A 20,848-nucleotide genomic window follows, 5' to 3' on the forward strand; every position below is an offset into this window, starting at 1 on the left:
GGTGTATATAAAGCTGTTAACACGTCACCATCTGGTATAAGTCCTTTAAAATCTAGGGTACCCCATCCTCCTACACCCTTCCTCCTCCCACACCCCTCCCTCCTCCCACACCCCTCCTCCTACACCCCTCTTCCTACACCCCTCCCCCTCCTCTTTCACCCATTCCCCAAGATGAGGTGTCCCACTTTCAACAAACGAACTACCTGAAGCAAGAAAATTCACAATTTTAATCACTTATCCATGACCTCTGTATTCTAGGTTTACGAACCATTACATAAATCATGGCTCATTATTATGTGTACTTCAAAGCCTGCCTCCATGTAATATACCAGACACCCCACCCACTTACTGGTGAGTGATGCATCAGATTTATACTTTAAAAAGAGGTTTCAAGTTGTTAAAGATAACTAAAACCTAACCAGTCAGACACTATCAAGAACAATCAAGTTAAAAAAAAAATTACCTTTAATCATCAATCACCTGACCTCAAATATTTATCCGAATTTTAAACAATAAAGTGCAGAATTTTACCAAACCCCTTTTTTAACAAAAGTTTCTTTCAGACAGAATTTTCTCAATTTTCCAGCACACTATGACAAACCCTTCTGATGCAAGTTAGTCAAAACATTCATAAACCTTGCATGGCCTTTGGGTGGGGGTGAAAATTCCAAGACTGATATCATGTTGTTTGGTTAAAGGTCAAATGTCATGAAAATATGTGCCCAAATTATAGCAGGCAGAAGTTGGTGAGAAAAGTTATCGTTAAATTGCTATGGAGTACTGTAAAGAGGAGCTGCTAAGATTCCAAAAATGATATCAAACCGTGGTGAGGACTGGCTCCTCGAAACGAGATTGAGAGCTTCCTGGTAGATTTACAGTAATAAAAGTCTGATGTTTACATCGTTCCAACAAAGTTTAAATAAACAGTGCATAAAAAATATATATATATTCTCAACACTTATTTTGTTTGCCATTTTAGTTGGAATTATGGTATTTAGAGAGATGTGCTAGATTGAGCATTTTAGCTTCAAATCTGGCACCACTTTCAACATCAGTTTTCTCCCACAAGAGGAGGACAAAATACTCAACTTAGTGCCCTTCCTCCCACTGCCACAACAGGGGGTGAGGAGGGGGAGAAAGAGGGGCAAAATACAACCAATGTGAAATTATGTCAGTTGACACATTATCTTATCAGGTTTAGAATATTCCCAATAAATAAGATCTCAGTATCGAAACCGAGTGATGAAACAAGGCAGTGACCATTTTTTTTCCATTTTTCCGTTTCAAATATTTGAGATACAATTAGTTGACACAATTAACTCTAGACTCTGGTAGAAAAATATCGGAAGGAAAAAATGTAGAGAAAATTTATCATACACATCACAATTTTTTTGCCCTGGGAAGTAGGAGTTGAGGGCTGGAGTATTAACAAACATTGCCATCTACTATTACTACTGGTCAATAGGAACTCAACAATAAACAATCAAAGAATAATAATGAAGTTTCAAAGAGAATCAGTAGAATGGAGGGGCGAGGGGGAGGGGGAAGGGAAATTAGTCCCCTGAAAATTTTGCAAAAGATTCAGCAGTAGCCATCAGGAGTTAACCTAAGAATTTAGCTGGTTTATATTGGGTTTTCATCGCTAAAATTGTAACTCAATTCCACTTCACACCGACAGCATTGATTGATTTACGGCCTCGTTCTCTATGAAACTCTTCAAACTTTTTCTTATGAATCCCCCATAATTGAAATGAGCTGGTGATAACTGCCTTACCTGCACTAAGTAACAATAACACAAATTGCTTCTTCTGCCTAGTGTTAAAAAAAAAGAGGCTTGACTAGGTAGACCAACCGACCCCCACGCCTAACTGATTGTTGATGTTATCTTCAATCCTCAATTTTTTTGCAAATTTGTATTGGTTGATACCATCTATTGTGACCTTAAATCCAGTTGGGGGTAGGAAAAAAAAAAAATAGCAAAATAAAACAATATGTACAATACGATTATTTTCTGTAAAAAGGAATTTTGTTTGAAAATAGAAACAGGTAAAAGATTTTTACAGAGATTAAAGAAACCAAACAAAGAAAAAGGCCATGATGAATATCACACGGCACTGATTTAATGAGTAACGACATAATTGTCTAAAGAGAATTACATCTCACAGTTTAAGCAATGAACCTTACCCAAAACTAGGGCCTGAAACTGAACAAGAAAAGCATCTTTTTATGGCAATAAAAGGAAATGAAATGCATTGGTAGACAAAAATATCTTACCGCAAAAACCACCTGTAGTTTTCAACTATGAAATAACAAGTTATAACGCACAGCTTTAGACAAATTTTTGTTTTCCCCTTCTAAAATGGAAGTATCCACAATTGAGAAAGCGAGTGAGAAGGTGCGGGGGTTAGGAAGATGGGAGGGGAAACTCTTTTGTTGGTAGGGGTGGGTGGGGGGGGGGAAGAAAGTTGAGATTTACTATGCTCAGAATAAATACAAAATCAGTTCAGTATCCACCACAGTAGATCCGTCTTGTTCATACACTTTCCAAAAACTGACTCAACTCTGCTATTAATGTTAATGAGTCTAATGACTAGCATTAATCTGCTTTGAAAAATTTGAATTTTCCAGTCATTAAACTAACTTATCCAACAAAAAAACTGCCATTCACAGAGCAAAACTTAACTGTCCTGACCCATATTCTTGACTTCTGAATGATTGATGGGCACACACAACGACTGCCTTCGGTTAACGACCTGTGCTCGATCACGTCACATGCAAAATTGTTGCCCATGATTGGTTTCACATGCGATATTAGATGTGAGCCGAAAAAAAAATGTTATTTGAGAAAACACTACATGTTGACTTGTTAATTTAGCCCAATTTAAGCTGACACACTGCCCAACTACTATCCATGATTTTCCATTGTAATACTGTTGAGTCGAGGTGGGAGGGGTATTTTCAGTCAGTGGGTAATACAGCCTCCCATCCATCCCTAAGTCTGGAGATTCTCTCGTGGCTCTTATCAACATTTCAGCCTCGAGAATTATGCTACAGGGTCAAATTTTAGACGTTGTCCATTCCATGAGATGTTCGTTATTTCAATACCCCTATTAAGAAACATGATGAACCCTTGCGTGTGTTCAAAGTTGACTTCCCCCTGTATCACCTGGCTTTTAGCAAAGTGTTTTCAATATCCTCCTCCGGCCTCAACCGAGATATACGATATTCATGCGACACACCGCCAGAACGCAGAGCATTTTCTTTGGCATGCAAAATGAACACCTTTACTTTGCAATGCGAAATATGATAAACACGTCTGCACATGCAACACCTTGCTTTACATAATTTTTCTTAATTTTTTCTTAATATTAGATTTACAGTCTTGTTCAGGGCCAAGGCCCTCTCACATGACTTTACAACTTAATCCCTGGTCATTGGTAACTTGTCACACCCACCCACCAAAGTCAATCACTCTCTCCTGGGGCACCACATCTACATGTCCCCCAGGGGACTTCCCATAGGGTGCAGCCACAAACCAGCGCACGCAACTATATTTACAAGTTACCTCGCAAGCCAACGGGGGAAACTGCAGGAACCACCGTCTCAAGTTAAGTCGAAGCCGTCCAAATCGCAAACATCATGACCTTCAGATAGTACAAGTCTGGGTTGCAAGGTTGAGTTTAGTTGTATAGATACAAGTTAACGTTACAGGCAAAATGAAACAAAATGAAAATGAATCATGCTTTGCAGGCGCTTAGAATTCATGATATTTATTGTGTTCGACATTGAACAATGCTGCGTAGGCTGTCAAGGACGATTCCAGAAGGTTATTTAACCAAAAAAAAAGAAGAAAAAAAAGGCCTGAATAACCACTCTTAGCTCAATTGTGCTCGGTATGTGATATGCTTTGGCAGTTACAAACTTATAGTGACTGGTTTTATACAACTCGGCAAACCTTTGGTCTGAAGTAAATGTTTTTTCACAGACCTTAAACTAAAACTTGAAAAGGACCAGAACCACAGAAATAAATAATAGCTTGATCATAAAGTAAAGTAACAATCACAGGTTTGTTCCACACCGGTAAATTCCAACAAAAGTCTTTTATTTGACTTGCTGAGTACAAACATGAATGGATAATTTTTTATGTGTACGCATCGACCCATAGCATTTTGTAAGTGACAAACTTTAAAGCCTTTCAAAACTGGTACAAAAGTCTTGCAGACTAACGTATTCCATGACACGTTATAGTTCACATTTAAGCGTGGTACCTTAAACACTCCCCTATGGTCCCAGTTTGCTTTAAGCAAGGGCCTATTAGCTTAACCCCCACTCTTTGTGGAGGGGGAGGGGAGGGGGAATCGCTAGAAGGTGAGATCTTTGGTAAACATAGAAGATATCAGTTTTCTGGTCTTTCTTCAAACTTCCCCACATCAGACAAAGGTTACACAAGAGACATAAACATTGGGATATTGAGTTTGTCTGTGACTTTTTATTGTTTTACTGGGCTCACAAAACAAGGAAAAATTAATCTATTTAAGAAAACAGAAAACCCAAACCCTGCCACTAAACACCTTTTTTAATGAGCCATTGTCACAAAATTCCAGTGGCTATGTTGTAAAGGTAAATCCTAGCAAGAATTGCAAGTCCTACCAAATATTTTTGTAGACTTAAAATTACGGCACGTTTCTTCATGAGCCCTCTAGCAAGTTTCGAGTTAACCACGCCTTCGATGCAAAATGCAGCTCTCACAATTGACACCGACGTTTGGCTGACAGTATCGCAGCTAGATGTGAAGGTGTCTATTCTCCGAAATGACCTTTGACCTCATGGCATCTCATAATCCCAGCTGTCAACCGCATGAAAGTTCGTAAAATGGGATCAAACTGGGATTACAAGATTAGACTGGGGGGATTCAAGTAACTTGTTGGCCGATTCCAATCGACCAGACATGAAAATCACTAACAGCAATTTCCTATAATTAATTAATTGTATAATTTAATTACTAATAATAATTAACAAAATCGAAGAAAGAAAAAAAAATGGAAAAAGAGAAAAAAAAGTTGTCTTACTAAAATCCAACATGGATTAAAATATTTTCCTTCATTCAAGGTTAAGAATCTAGTACACTACATATCTGTGTAAAGTTAATGATACCCTTTATCACCATGCAGCAAGCAACTTTATGAGAAAAGTTACTAAAAAAGAAATTAAAAAAAAAAAAGGAAAGATTGTTGCGAGAAGATTTCAGTCTACCCCCATCATCGACATCATCCTACAAGTTATGAAAGATAGACTTACTTAAAACGAGCCGTGTTAACATACAATGACCGCAGATATTGAACAAAGGTAGAAAACACACATCGTAAGAGGATTTTACAGTGGAAACAAAAAAAAGAATGGGTATACAAAATTTAAGTCTGAAAAGGTTTAAGTATCAGAGATGGAACACGTTGATAAAAATTTGACACATTTCGTACAAAATTTTTAAGGAAATTTTTTTAAGTGATTCACAAAGTTAAGTAGGCCACATGATAATTAAATTTTCGTAAAAATATATCTAGACGAAAAGGAAAGTCAAAGGAAAGCCTCTCTCGAAAAAAACAAAAAAAAAACACAGAAAACAAAAAATGTATTGTAAAAATTAAGAAAAATTGTGATCTCATACTTTTTTGATCTTAGCTCAACTTTTAGCGCCTTGGTATCCAAACATTTTTTTTTCCGGCTTGGTGACTGCATTGTTTACCTTTAAAATCTTGGCGACCCACCATTGGGGGGTTGCTGTGATCTGGGGAAGGGGTATATAGAGGGGAATTGAGAATTTTTTATCATGTCATTATGGGTACTTAGTTGCAAACTGGTATTCTATTTCGCATATTTGAAGTTATAAATGTTCAACATTTTTTCCCATTTGTCTTCCTTTCTTATCATCCAAACTATTTTTCGGTGAACCTTCCAACTTTTTTGGCGATCGTAATAAGAAATGGCCGTGACCCACACCACTTTGAACACCGAGGGTTTAAAGGGACCAATCAGAAATTATCACAGCACATTTTAAATAACACTTCTTTGTTAGCTGCTAAAAGTTTGCTTAATGATTATAAACTTTTCCAGGTCCACATTCACAATTTAAAATTTTTTCATTTATGTTACTCTGACATCGGAATCTCTTTTAAAGGAGTAAAAAAACTTGGAGAAATGTGTTCGACGAAATAGGTAGAAGACGAAGTCTGGCAAATATCGGGAAGGATTAAAAGATACTTTCATCGGACGTTTCTCACCACCACCACTTGCCCCGTCACTCCTTTACATCGGCCCAGTCCAATGGAATGAGAGAATCTGTAAAACACCGGACGTCTCTACACCACACGTTACCTCATCTCCTGGTTAAATTTAATTTTCTGCAGCGGAAGAAGAAGAAGAGGATGACGCAAGAGTCAATCTCAACGGCACATTTTTAATCTTTTTTCACTAATTAATAAGTAATTAATTAAGAGATAATTTCGATGACAGACGATATACAAGATTAATTTTTTTTTTAGTCTACGCTGTTAATTAAAAACCCAAAATCTTGATATTATGTTCCTGATTCTAAACGGATATGGTTGCTTGGATTTAAAACTATTTTTTATCCGATAAAAACCTTTCTCACAAAAGTGCATTATAGAAGTGGTCATGGCACGTGTCCCTTGGAAGCTTTATAATTTTGTAGTCCATCTGTCCTTGAAATTTCGAAAGTTTGTATTTAATGTGCGTAATGTTCTCTTATCGCTTGTAAGAATATTACTTTCAGTGGACGAAAGAATTATACATTATTAAATATAAAAAATTAAACAAAAAAATTAAACAAAAATAAATAAAGCTTAAAATGGCCCTGACTGTATCCAGCGATTATCTTTAGACGATGAACTTTCAGCAAACGGAATATCCCTTTAAACATCAGATATTCATCGACAAAATTGGCTGGACTACCAAGTAAGCCGTTTAAGTCACACCCGAACAACGAACGTAATAACTCAAGAAAAACAAAAATGTAGGATACATTTGTGGTCTCGAATTAGAAAATTTACAACGTATTTGAATAATTTGTCACAGACAAATGCATGGGAAGTTCATTTCTTGATCTGATCTGCCAAAAGTAAACAATTATTTCTTGAAAGGTTATATTTAGAATGTCTACACAAATTACTTAGTTAAATAGTCTGGATAAATTGATATTGTGAAAAAAAAATACAAAGATAAACGGCATGAAATATTGCATTCGTACATGTCTAATTTTTGTAGGACTTTGACGAATTGACAGTCAGCTTCTCCCGAAAGTGATACTCTTTTTCTTTGAGCTTACATGTGGATCCAGGGTCCACCCCTACCTGCCCCCCCACAACCCCATTTGAACCCCAAAACAAAAAATTAAGTTGTTAAACACAGCCCTTACATGTAGGCCTAATTATATAGACTTCAATAACGTCCCGAACACGCCTCAGAATGCACCATTTTGCATCTTTTAAAATTTTCCGTTTTTCCGTGGTGAGCACCACCAGCCCTCACCCCCTACTTTGAAGTCAGCTTCAGCGAATAATCAAAATCCTGGAGCTGGTTGGATACTTACATCTTGTTTATCATCTTCGTTTGATTCTTCTTTTGCCGGGTGGTCAAGAACGGGTGGATTATTAATAACGTCGTTCATCTGGGCATCTAGATAGGGAGGCCGGAAACAGAGTTAGGTTTTACGACCGGCCATAATCAAATTTAAAAACACTTCTCAACAAGTGACAACAGTATAGCAAAAAAAGAAGGATTCCTGATTACTGGAATTTAAGGAGCTGTAGCTTCTGAATGTCGTCCCCCCCCCCATCCCCCCCGACAAAGAAATGACGATATAGAGATTGCGGCCTACTTAGGGCTGGATGGCTCGGTTGTTAGAAAACAGGCCACGTAATCCATCTTGGTTATTGACAATCTCCAAAACAAGATATAAACACTGATTTTACTTCATCAAAAAGTCTGTGAGTACCACTGCTTGTAATTACAAAACATATTCATTTATTTAGTTATTTGAAAAAGTTACTTTAATGAACAAACAGGGCAACTATTTCCTTCTGAGTAGTGAGATAAACTAAGAAGATCAGCAGACTGACTGCTCGGTATTTAATTTTGCTCAGAACGAAAAAATAAAATGAAAAAAATGAAGAGGAGGAGGAGGAGCAAACTGCATTGTTGTGAAATACCGCTGCGATGGGTACAGCCAAATCTCACCATTTATGAGAAAGTCAGAAATGGGTTGAAATGAATCATTACTTACCATCGATTTCAGGACGGTCTAAGCCTTGGTGTTGCTCACCATTTATGAGAAAGTCAGAGACCGGTTGAAAATGAATCATTACTAACCATCGATTTCAGGACGGTCTAAGCCTTGGTGTTGCTCACCATTTATGAGAAAGTCAGAGACCGGTTGAAAATGAATCATTACTAACCATCGATTTCAGGACGGTCTAAGCCTTGGTGTTGCTCACCATTTATGAGAAAGTCAGAGACCGGTTGAAAATGAATCATTACTAACCATCGATTTCAGGACGGTCTAAGCCTTGGTGTTGCTCACCATTTATGAGAAAGTCAGAAACCGGTTAAAATGAATCATTACTAACCATCGATTTCAGGACGGTCTAAGCCTTGGTGTTGCTCACCATTTATGAGAAAGTCAGAGACCGGTTGAAAATGAATCATTACTAACCATCGATTTCAGGACGGTCTAAGCCTTGGTGTTGCTCACCATTTATGAGAAAGTCAGAGACCGGTTAAAATGAATCATTACTAACCATCCATTTCAGGACGGTCTAAGCCTTGGTGTTGCTCACCATTTATGAGAAAGTCAGAGACCGGTTGAAAATGAATCATTACTAACCATCGATTTCAGGACGGTCTAAGCCTTGGTGTTGCTCACAATTTATGAGAAAGTCAGAGACCGGTTGAAAATGAATCATTACTAATCATCCATTTCAGGACGGTCTAAGCCTTGGTGTTGCTCACCATTTATGAGAAAGTCAGAGACCGGTTGAAAATGAATCATTACTAACCATCGATTTCAGGACGGTCTAAGCCTTGGTGTTGCTCACAATTTATGAGAAAGTCAGAGACCGGTTGAAAATGAATCATTACTAATCATCCATTTCAGGACGGTCTAAGCCTTGGTGTTGCTCACCATTTATGAGAAAGTCAGAGACCGGTTGAAAATGAATCATTACTAATCATCCATTTCAGGACGGTCTAAGCCTTGGTGTTGCTCACCATTTATGAGAAAGTCAGAGACCGGTTGAAAATGAATCATTACTAATCATCCATTTCAGGACGGTCTAAGCCTTGGTGTTGCTCACCATTTATGATAAAGTCAGAGACCGGTTGAAAATGAATCATTACTAACCATCTATTTCAGGACGGTCTAAGCCTTGGTGTTGCTCGTCTTCGCCTACATCGGGATTTTGTACGACGTCTTCCTCTCCAGGGTCTTCATCTTTTGCGACAAATTCCCTGGTGAGATGCAAAAATGTGCGACGAAAGTTGGCACATTTGTTTTAAATTGACATTAAATTGGACATTAAATGGACATCAAATGGACACAAAATGGACACTAAATGGACATGGACAATTAAAAGGACATTTGTTTTAAATGTTACGTTAACACATCCGCATGCAAAGTGGAAGACAATTACACCGGGATACTTTTAAAAAAAGTTGCACGGCATCCATTTTTTTATATTTTTTTTTTACTATTAAGCAAGTGCCACGACTCACAGCCTCTCAGAATCCATATTAATGATACATGCAGAATGTCGGTATGGGGTTGAAGGCATAATCGGTGGCTGAAGTTGATTTCTTGATAAAATTGCTGGAAATTGTCTCCGCCTTTGGCTACAACTACATCTTCACAGTGACATTTTACATCGGGCAGATATTCATTTCTAAAAATTTGGTGATATTTTGTCATTCCAAGAGTATTTCATTTTCAGGGATTGGTTAAGGAGAAGACTTATAAATGGAAATTCAAGTTTCTGAAGAATATGTACTGTGATGACATCATAGACCCTCCCCCCACCCTCCCCCACCCTCCCCCACACCTACTGTGAACCACTCCCTGGAGTAGTTGAAGGTTTAGCCAGTCAAAATAGGTCAGTTTCAATCAACCACATCTCAAGTTTGGAACAAGATATTGATTTAAGGGGGTGAGGGGTTAAACTTCACAGAGTGGAATATATTTCTTGTTTTACATGAGTGTTACAATTTCTATCACCCACATATCCTTTTCAAAATCAACCGAGAAAGCAGTTATCTCTTTGACCCTCAGCATCCACATATGCAAGTATGTAACTTAAAATGGATCGTATATTGCTTGCACTTAACATATCAGTTTCGCCATGCAATAAACAGTTGCAGCTCATTTTGAATTTTGTAGGCCCATTTGGAAGACCCTCCCAGACGGCAGACTGTGGATTGTACTAACTAGAGCACCAAAGGTGCAGAAGCTCATACCTTTTTGAGCTTAAAAATGTATGGCCCACAAAACCAATTTTGGGCCCATGAGGGATACCCCCCCCCCTCCGTTAGCAGAACCCTGGCCACACCACTGGCTATAATTCCTATTTTCCCCTTTAAATCCTATTTTACCCACTCTCTCAGACAATACCACTGACCTACCCTATTAAACTTTCTCCCCTCTACCTTAGCAGAAGTAACTTCACAAGCACTCCCTACAAGACATAACTTCACAAGCTGCCTACATACCTCAGGATCAAAGACTTCTAAGAATCGGCAAGTGCTGATTGGCTATAGGGCTCTCATGCTTACAGTTCAACAGTTAATAACAACTCCCAGTCCTGCTTTAATTCCACTAACAGCCCTGCAGAGCTTAACCACAAATGTAAACAAACACTGCAGAGACTGGGAGACAAATTAAAGGAGCTTTGGCAAAAAGTGAAGGCTCAGATTTTTTTTAAACAATGGGGATTAATTGTAATTAATTAACTTTTGACCAAAAATTTTTAGGCATCAACTGATTCATACACAATCCAACAATCATCAGTTCAACTTTGAATATGATCCATCAAAATCTTGAGGAGATTGAGATATTTGAAAATATTACAAAGAATGACCCCCGATGACCCCCTAAATGCATTTGACCTCAATTTTCCGAACAACCCTCGTAAATCTCATCCCGAGGAACATTGTGACCAAGTTTCATTATAATTGGCCATACACTGTACGAACAGGAGCAATTTGAAAATATAGGGCCGTGGCCCGGGCCACAAAATACCCCTAGTTGATCTTTGATCCCAAATTCATGAACACCCTGAAGGTAAAACTACCATAGTACTATCGTGACAAACCCTCAACATTGTACCATGGAATCTGTAGGAGAAGAAGCATTTTGCGTATTTCCACAAGATGGCCCATTACGGCCCACAGGTGACCTTTGACCCCAAATTTTGGACCATCTCTGATGGCCCTATACCCAATGGTCCTTGTGTCCAAGTTTCATGAAATTCCATCAAACACTGTTCGAGTGGCAGCGGTTTTACCAATTGTTGACAGATAGAGTGATAGACGCCGCACTGTAACAATAGCTCACACCAGCATGCTGGTATGAGCTAAAAATGAGGACCCCCCTTCTTACTTTAGCTGAAACCAGGGCTCAAACCCCCTGGCCTCCAGTATGACAAGCTGTATAGGTTGGTTTTTAGACTTTGAGGTTGTTTATCTGTTCATTACATTCGGTATTTGGGTCGTTCTTGTTGTTTACCTATGTTTGTATGTGTTGGAAGGTTCTGGACAAGATAAGGCACATTAAACAAGTTATTCGTATGTCATTGTTTTATGTTATGTTTTCAGCTTGTCTATTCTCACAAACTACACTTATACGCCAAACTACATCCACATGGTTTACATTACTTTGTGTAGTTTAAAACATCCAACAGCCATGCTTGCCCTCTGACTACAGAGTTCGCAGTAAGCTTTCAAATTCTCCATTTTCCATTTTGCAATGTAAAGTGGAGTGTTAGCTCAGTGGTTAATGCCGGTGCCTTTCAATCATAAGGTCCCCGGTTCGAGTCACTCCAAGATTAATGTATGTCGTCCAGTTACAGAGTTGTTGACAATTAACAATTCATAATCATGGAAGTTAAATATGAATGTAAGAGACTGACTTCGGTCAGCTTGCGGCTTTGATAAGGCAATGATGGCTTCTTTGCGGGTTCCTGCTTGCAGGAGGTACACACATACAAGTACCACCGTGTCGGCAAGGATCAGGTTTACCTTTGGTCGTTTGGACTGTCGCTGTCTTCGGGTTTGTTGTCGTCGATATTCGACTCTTCGTCCTTATCTTCCTCTCCGGCACCTTGGACTCTGGCTTGAAGCTGTAACTTCAAAGAAAAAAGGCAGGAAAAAACAAAAATTGAAAAATATAAAGGAAAATTAACATGAAACAAAGTGTGAGTAAAAGACAAGCAAAGTGAAAAGATTTGATTAGAAAAAAAAAAAAAATCGAAAAATATAAAGGAAAATTAACATGAAATAAAGTGTGATATATAAGACAAGCAAAGTGAAGAGATTTGATTTGATAATGTCAGACTTCTGTCAAAAGAACCGTGACACCAGTGACCCAAAGACAGCTGTTAGGGACATTTTCAAAACATGAAAAAAAAAAATTTAAAAAAAAATTATAAAAAGGGCAAAATACTGTAGCATTTTCATGCTTAAATTTTGAAGCGATCAAAGATTCTGTTGGGAATGGAAAAAGTGTCATGTCGTAACAGAAATGAAGGCAAATGCACTCCTTTAAATCAGGTCTACGATACTTTTCAACAAATCTACACAGAGGTTTCACTTCCAGTGACTATGCACTCACCACCCCCTCCCCTCCCCCTCCCCTTCCCCCTCACCCTCCCTCCCCTCTGCCCAAATTTACACGAGGCAATATTCAATCGCTAGCCGTCCACCTCACCTGTTGCTGTTTTTGTAAACCTTCTGCTTCTTCGATGTGTTCCTCCACTTCGTCTCGCCGGACATCAATCACTAACCCTGAGAGAGAAACCAAAATATAGTAGAATTAGACTTTTCCGAAGCGAACATATACGGAAATATATATTTTTCTACTCCCGAAGATCCCGACAACACCCTGGGGTATCTTCTCCCCTGCGAGCGTTTAACTGCTTCATCAGCACACGACATCTTCGATGGTCGCATCCTTCCACCAGCTCTTTCCATCACCCCTGCCCACACCCCTTCTTCCCTTCCACTGTTGTACTCCTTGGATCCTACCAACATCGTCTATCACATTCACAGAGCACTCATTTGGCTACACATCGTACGATATCTTTATTAACCACTGTCAAAATGTGTTTTGATGATCCAAAACTTTCTGGTTTCTACCGTCCGGTGTTACAAGATGCACACACAAGTCGCAATGGTGTTCCTTCCATCCCACGTTCCCCTTTTCCCATTCTCTTTCTCTCCCATCTCATCCCTATGAAGTTCATTTTTCTCTCCACCTCCCTCATCCCATCTTTTTCTTCCCCGTTTCTTTATGTTTTCCCCCCCTAAATCCTGACACCTTCCATACTCTCATCTTCTGTTGCCCGTGTTCCAACCAAGGTCCTTCCCTCCACATCCTTTCAATCTTTTTCTGCCCTATTTCTTTAGGTTTTCCTGCAATATCCTGAGTTCCTGACATCTGCGATACACCTTCTTCCTTCACCCCTGTTCCAACCAAGGTCCTTCCCTCCACCTCCCACACCCTATTCACCTATCTCTTCCCTGTTTCTTAAAGTTGTTTTTCCCTAAATCCTGACACCTGCTATACACCATCTTCCCTATATCAAGGTCCTTCCCTCCACCTCCCACACCCTATCCATCTATCTCTTTCCTCTTTCTTAAGTTGTTTCTTCCTTACATCCTGACACCTACTATACACCATCTTCCCTATATCAAGGTCCTTCCCTCCACCTCCCAAACCCTATCCCATCTATCTCTTTCCTCTTTCTTAAGTTGTTTCTTCCTTACATCCTGACACCTACTATACACCATCTTTCCTATATCAAGGTCCTTCCCTCCACCTCCCACACCCTATCCATCTATCTCTTCCCTGTTTCTTAAGTTGTTTTTTCCCTAAATCCCAACACCTATTATACACCATCTTCCCTATATCAAGGTCCTTCCCTCCACCTCCCAAACCCTATCCATCTATCTCTTTCCTCTTTCTTAAGTTGTTTCTTCCTTACATCCTGACACCTACTATACACCATCTTCCCTATATCAAGGTCATTCCCTCCACCTCTCACACCCTATCCATCTATCTCTCCTCAGTCTCTCTCTCTCTCCGTCTCTGTGCCATATATTACCAGGAGCATCTTCGTCTCTGTCATTCTCTGCCTCGTAATTCCCCGGAGGATGCAATGCCATATTGTCATCTTCTTCTGCTTTCTCTTCTCTTCTTAAATCTTCTTCGAGTTGTTTTTCTTGTAAAGCCTAAAACACGAAAAACGAATAATGAAAAGAAGTAAATGATGACACCCTTCATAAGCCCAACTACGAACCAATCACAAAGAACGTTAACCCCCCACTCCACCCCCCCACCCCCAGCTCCAAAGTCTTTCAATTTATTAGGCTTGTAAATCTTAACGACTACAGCTTCAAATCAGCGTTATATTATATAGGCATATCATCGACAGAAAAAGCGAATGGAAACTTATCGACGACATCTGGTATAAGCGAATATTACGTGACTAAAAGTATGATTTGCACTGAGTTAATTAGTACGTGTCATGTGTTTGACCAACTCAGGAATCCAACCTGAAGTTTATGGTTATCCTACAACCCTAAGTTTGTGGTAATCCTACTAATAATATCATTCTCATTACCTCCATATTATCGCTTTATTTGACTTGGTCCGACTCTATAAGTTCAGACGAGTAGAAACCAATTACCTAACGTAGTGACTCTACAACAGACTACATCTACAACCGGTGGGCAATCCATGGAGTATCACTCATTAACATGTTGTTAACTTGCAGAGTTCTATTATCCCCACATGGGTTTGAGGGTTTCGGCCATTTTGTATGTATGTATGTATGTATATATGTATGTATTTTAGATCCTCCTGCAAGCAGGAACTCGCAAAGAAGCCTCATTGGCTTATCAAAGCCGCAAGCTGACCGAAGTCAGTCTCTTACATTCATATTTAACGTCCATGATTATGAATTGTCAATTGTCAACAACTCTGTAACTGGACGACATACATTAATTTTGTTGTGACACACTATATTAAAGCACTCACACAAGCACACGCACACAAATGACACGTTTTGTCACCTGAACAAACAATGGGACCCCCCCATCAACTATTCCCACACGACCATGATGGACCTCGTAGTACCCATAAATTTTCCACGGTGATGGTTGCTATGGTAACTGGTAGAGCACTAAATATATGGCTGAAACAGCCAGAAGACCACAGTATCTCCTCCCGATGTACATTACATGTATACGGATGACATAGTAAATGTGTTCTACACAACAGACCAATATTATCATAGACTGACTCTATCTTAACTCTATAATAGGTTGACTCTATGCTATGAGGTCTACACCACTCCTGTACTCATACCTGCATCTTCTCATCCTCATCTTTCTCTCTCTCGTTAGCTTTCTGCCAGAGCGGTTCATCTCCTTCATCTTCGTCTTTTCCATCCTCCTTCTGTTCTTTTGCAGAGTCTTCCTCTGCTTGTTCACTGAAGTATTATAAAGAACAATAACCAATAAAAGGAATGTAGGAACAATAACCTAAGCCCAGACAATAACCAATACAGGAATACAGGAACAATAACCAATACAGGACCAATAAACCAATGCAGGAATGTAGGAACAATACCCGATACCGGAACTAACACAGGAATACAGGAACAATAACCATACAGGAATACAGGAACAACAACCAATACAGGAATACATGGACAATAACCATACAGGAATACAGGAACAATAACCAATACAGGAATACATGGACAATAACCATACAGGAATACAGGAACAATAACCAATACAGGAACAATAACCAATACAGAAACAAAAATAATGAACATTTCCATTCAAATTGACACAATTTCATCACCCAAACACTATTAAAAAATATTAATAACATGCAGAAAGCAAATCGAAAATCTTCAATATTTGTCTTTGTTAAACTTGAAGAACAGTCAAGCTAACAAACTGCATTTTTTTCAGATTATAATATATTCGACAAATATTAGAAATTTCCTGGATTCAAAAAAAAAAGAAGAAAAAAAGGGTTTCTCAACTTACTTTGGCTTTTTTGCGTCTGGGAGTCGGTCTTTCTCCTCTTCTCGTACATTTGGCCCATCGCCGTCCTGATCCTAGAGAAGGAAGAAGTCATTAAAGGGGGGATTACACATTTAAGGCAACTTAATCTGCACACCCCTCCCACTCCCCCTCCCCTTTCTGAGGGTTCCAGAAAGGTAAAGCCACATTTTGCATTTAATTTGCCACAAGCTGGTGGCATTATAATAATAAAATCCACTGTTAATAGAAAGATATGTTATATCATAATGTGTTACTTTTAATCCATGATTAGTACAACAGGGTATGATATCAGTAACCAGAAATTCAAGACTGTTGTAAAACAGAAAAGCTAAAGGAAAGAAACACAATCAACTGATGGAAAGTGGGATGTGGTTTTGTAACTTAAGTAATGAAAGCAGGACATTGTGAAAGTATGCAACCAGCTGGTGGAGAGTGGGATGTGGTTTTGTAACTTAAGTAATGAACTGTACATGAGTGACCAGTGGGATGTGGATATGTAACTTAAGTTATGAGACACTTACAGCGTGTGGAAAGTGGGATACGGATATGAATAAACTTGAGTAATGAATCAGTGAAAGTAGGATACAGTAACAGCACAATACTTGCTGGAGGAACGTGGGAAGTGGTTATGTAACTTATGTAATGAAACACTGAAAGCGGGATATGGTTACAGGATTGCAACGGTTGGTGGAAAGTGGGAACCGGTTATGTAACTTATGTAATGAAACACTGCAAGCAGGATATGGTTACAGGATAAAACCGGTTGGTGGAGAAAGTGGAAACTGGTTATGTAACTTATGTACTGAAACACTGCAAGCAGGATATGGTTACAGGATAAGACCGGTTGGTGGAGAAAGTGGGAACCGGTTATGTAACTTATGTAATGAAACACTGCAAGCAGGATATGGTTACAGGATAAGACCGGTTGGTGGAGAAAGTGGGAACTGGTTATGTAACTTATGTAATGAAACACTGCAAGCAGGATATGGTTACAGGATAGCACAGGTTGGTGGAAAGTGGGATTTGGTTATGTAACTCAAGTAATGAAACACTGCAAGCAGGATATGGTTACAGGATAAAACCGGTTGGTGGAGAAAGTGGGAACTGGTTATGTAACTTATGTAATGAAACACTGCAAGCAGGATATGGTTACAGGATAAAACCGGTTGGTGGAGAAAGTGGGAACTGGTTATGTAACTTATGTAATGAACTGCAAGCAGGATATGGTTACAGGATAAAACCGGTTGGTGGAGAAAGTGGGAACTGGTTATGTAACTTATGTACTGAAACACTGCAAGCAGGATATGGTTACAGGATAAGACCGGTTGGTGGAGAAAGTGGGAACTGGTTATGTAACTTATGTAATGAAACACTGCAAGCAGGATATGGTTACAGGATAAAACCGGTTGGTGGAGAAAGTGGGAACTGGTTATGTAACTTATGTAATGAACTGCAAGCAGGATATGGTTACAGGATAAAACCGGTTGGTGGAGAAAGTGGGAACTGGTTATGTAACTTATGTACTGAAACACTGCAAGCAGGATATGGTTACAGGATAAGACCGGTTGGTGGAGAAAGTGGGAACTGGTTATGTAACTTATGTAATGAAACACTGCAAGCAGGATATGGTTACAGGATAGCACAGGTTGGTGGAGAAAGTGGGATTTGGTTATGTAACTCAAGTAATGAAACACTGAAAGTGGGATATGCTTAAAACATAAGTGGGGGGGATAGTGGGATATGGCTACGTAACTCAAGTGCTGGCAGACTAACAGTAGGAAATGCTGAGGGAATACATTTAGCTGCTTCAGAATGGGACATGGTTGTTATTTAGATAATGAAATGCAACCAGTGAGATGAAAAAGTCATAAATGGAAGGCAAGCAGCTGCATGAAAATGGCTCACTTGCTCTGATAATAAATGGCAACATGAATATTTTGAAAAACAGAATGAATTATAACATGCACTCAAAGCTTGTGTTTTTGTCGGACTACCCCTGACTAAATAACTACCCTAAAATCAATGAAATCCAAATCATAAAATTCAATTTAAATTAAATGAACATATCATTATTTTAATTCTTATAAAAATACACATATTTTGAGACAAGAAGTGACTGCGTGATGTCTCTTTGTAACTGACGATCACTTCGCACCCGTTCACGACCACCCCCCCTCTCCACCCCATCTCCCATGGTATCTTAAAATACCAGCGTTTTGGTAGCAGGTGCAAATTTCAAACAAGAGTATCAATAAATCATACTGGGGTAATTAATTCTGGGAGCAATGTAACTAAAAGACAGGCCAAAGTGAAAGTCAATTTGAATAAACGAATCATTCTTAAGACATTGCCAACAAAGTAAAACTCTAGGTACCCCGGTTATCATTTTGAACCCTGATAGTATAAGACCCTTCTGGGGGGAGGGGGAGGTGGGGGGTAATCCAGATATCCCAAATCAGACATTGTAAACTGTAAAACCCTTTTTTTTCTGTAGGATAAACAATCCGGCCTAGCTTAAGTCACCAGTTCATACATCCAAATTTACAGCGACCCTTTCCTCTCGTAAAAGGACGAATCCAGAGGAAATACTATTTTTTCAAGCTTTTCCCAGGGTTTCGGCTACTTTTTACATCACAGATTTCTTACTTCCATGATCTTGTGGTATTTTTGCTTCAGTCTGACAATTCTCTCCTGCCTCTCCCGAATAATCTTTAGACGATCTTGATGGAATGAATGTCTTAAAAGCTAGCATGAAAAGAGCAAAAGAGCAAACACCAAAGCATAGCAAAAAATTATTTGAAGCATCTAGTAAAACAAAGCATAACAAAAACAATGCATAGCAACAGAACACAAAATACAAAGCATGCACACAATTAAAGCATAGCAAAACATAAAGCATAACAAAAAGAATGCGTAGCAACAGAACACAACAAAAATCGGGTGCAGCAGCGACATGAAATGTAGGCAAGCTGAGAACTTAAAAGCTGAAATGGAAGAGGCAGGAGGGGAGGTAAGGAGGGCGAAGAGAGGATACAGGGTCACGTAGGGTGCTGGATATCAGTATGGGATGCAAGGCGATGCTATTCAGTACTTATAACTGTTAATGTTGTTAAGACTTTGCAAACCTATATAACATGGTGCAATTGATTTTTAATCAATAAAGTCACACTGCTGGCACTGTTAACTTCACACGTGCAATAAAACTCTTCTGTTGAGAGTTGGTACACTATATCTAGATTGAGCAATGTGCGAGGTTAGCTGGTAGGACCCCCACACCCCTCTACACACACACAGATCATTAGGTATGGGGCGACGTAAAAAGTGTCATACTTGCCACAGAGGATTGAGATCGGAAAAAAAATTATGGCTGAATAAAGATGTTTTTTTAAGCTTTCTGACATCTTTTTTATTTTTTTGTTTTGTTCAAGTACCTGTCTCGTCTCCTGTGCGGCCAGTCCTGGGTCCTTCAGGACGACCCCTTGTTGTTCCCCATCCGAGTCTTCCTGGAAACGATCAAGACAAACATTAGTTAGAGAAGAATTCATCATCCACAAATCTGCAGGTGTAGGATTAAGGTTCATCTGAACAGGTTTTTGCAACATCATCCATCTCATAACCTAACCCCAATTTTTAATGTGTCACTTCATTTTCATGGTCGAGTCGCGCCACTGTCAGTGGTTTTCCTGATTAAAGTCGAATTATTGACTCGAGTCCTAAGTTCTATGGGATAAAAACAAATTCACAACCTTCCTCGGGTCGCTTTTCATTAAATTGTTTATTTTACTCGAGCTATGTTTTTGGTAAAACACCGTCTAACACTGGCATTACTGGCTATCCATCCATTTTTGTTATGCTTTGGTTGTCTGCATGCATTGTGTTTTTGTGTTCTGTTGCTCCGCATTGTTTTTGTTATGCTTTGCTTGTCTGCATGCATTGTTTTTTTTTTGTGTTCTGTTGCTATGCATTGTTTTTGTTATGCTTTGGTTGTCTGCATGCATTGTTTTTATTTGTGTTCTGTTGCTATGCATTGTTTTTGTTATGCTTTGCTTGTCTGCATGCATTGTTTTTTTTTTGTGTTCTGTTGCTATGCATTGTTTTTGTTATGCTTTGGTTGTCTGCATGCATTGTTTTTATTTGTGTTCTGTTGCTATGCATTGTTTTTGTTATGCTTTGCTTGTCTGCATGCATTGTTTTTTTTTTGTGTTCTGTTGCTATGCATTGTTTTTGATATGCCTTTGTTGTCTGCATGCATTGTTTTTTTTTTGTGTTCTGTTGCTATGCATTGTTTTTGGTATGCTTTGGTTGTCTGCATGCATTGTTGTTTTTGTGTTCTGTTGCTATGCATTGTTTTCGCTATGCTTTGGTTGTCTGCATGCATTGTTTTTTGTGTGTTCTGTTGCTATGCACTGTATTTTGTTATGCTTCGGTTGTCTGCATGCTTTGTATATTTTGTGATCTGTTGCTATGCATTGCTTATGTTATGCTT

At 38.9% G+C, this 20,848-nt stretch overlaps 1 protein-coding gene across 4 annotated transcripts in view; it reads right to left on the bottom strand.

Annotated features, from left to right (window-relative positions):
• Window positions 1-4,469: 4,469 nt before the first annotated feature.
• The window catches only part of LOC139975848 (uncharacterized), a 35,728-nt gene continuing 19,349 nt past the window's right edge, over window positions 4,470-20,848 (bottom strand). Inside the window, exons 12-21 of one of the 4 annotated variants that reach the window (XM_071984093.1) lie at window positions 19,794-19,865; window positions 19,009-19,107; window positions 16,345-16,415; window positions 15,650-15,773; window positions 14,385-14,511; window positions 12,989-13,065; window positions 12,301-12,401; window positions 9,416-9,522; window positions 7,607-7,692; window positions 4,470-6,398 (exon numbers count right to left, since the gene is read on the bottom strand). In XM_071984093.1, coding sequence (XP_071840194.1) covers window positions 6,369-6,398; window positions 7,607-7,692; window positions 9,416-9,522; window positions 12,301-12,401; window positions 12,989-13,065; window positions 14,385-14,511; window positions 15,650-15,773; window positions 16,345-16,415; window positions 19,009-19,107; window positions 19,794-19,865 — 894 coding nt within the window. In that variant the 3' untranslated portion in view covers window positions 4,470-6,368. Of the gene's footprint in view, window positions 6,399-7,606; window positions 7,693-9,415; window positions 9,523-12,300; window positions 12,408-12,988; window positions 13,066-14,384; window positions 14,512-15,649; window positions 15,774-16,344; window positions 16,416-19,008; window positions 19,108-19,793; window positions 19,866-20,848 lie in introns of all 4 variants that reach the window. The other 3 variants (XM_071984092.1, XM_071984094.1, XM_071984095.1) reach the window with 3 other exon arrangements.

The sequence above is a fragment of the Apostichopus japonicus genome, chromosome 11 (genome assembly GCF_037975245.1).
Source record: "Apostichopus japonicus isolate 1M-3 chromosome 11, ASM3797524v1, whole genome shotgun sequence".
Classification (NCBI taxonomy): Eukaryota; Metazoa; Echinodermata; class Holothuroidea; order Aspidochirotida; family Stichopodidae; genus Apostichopus; species Apostichopus japonicus.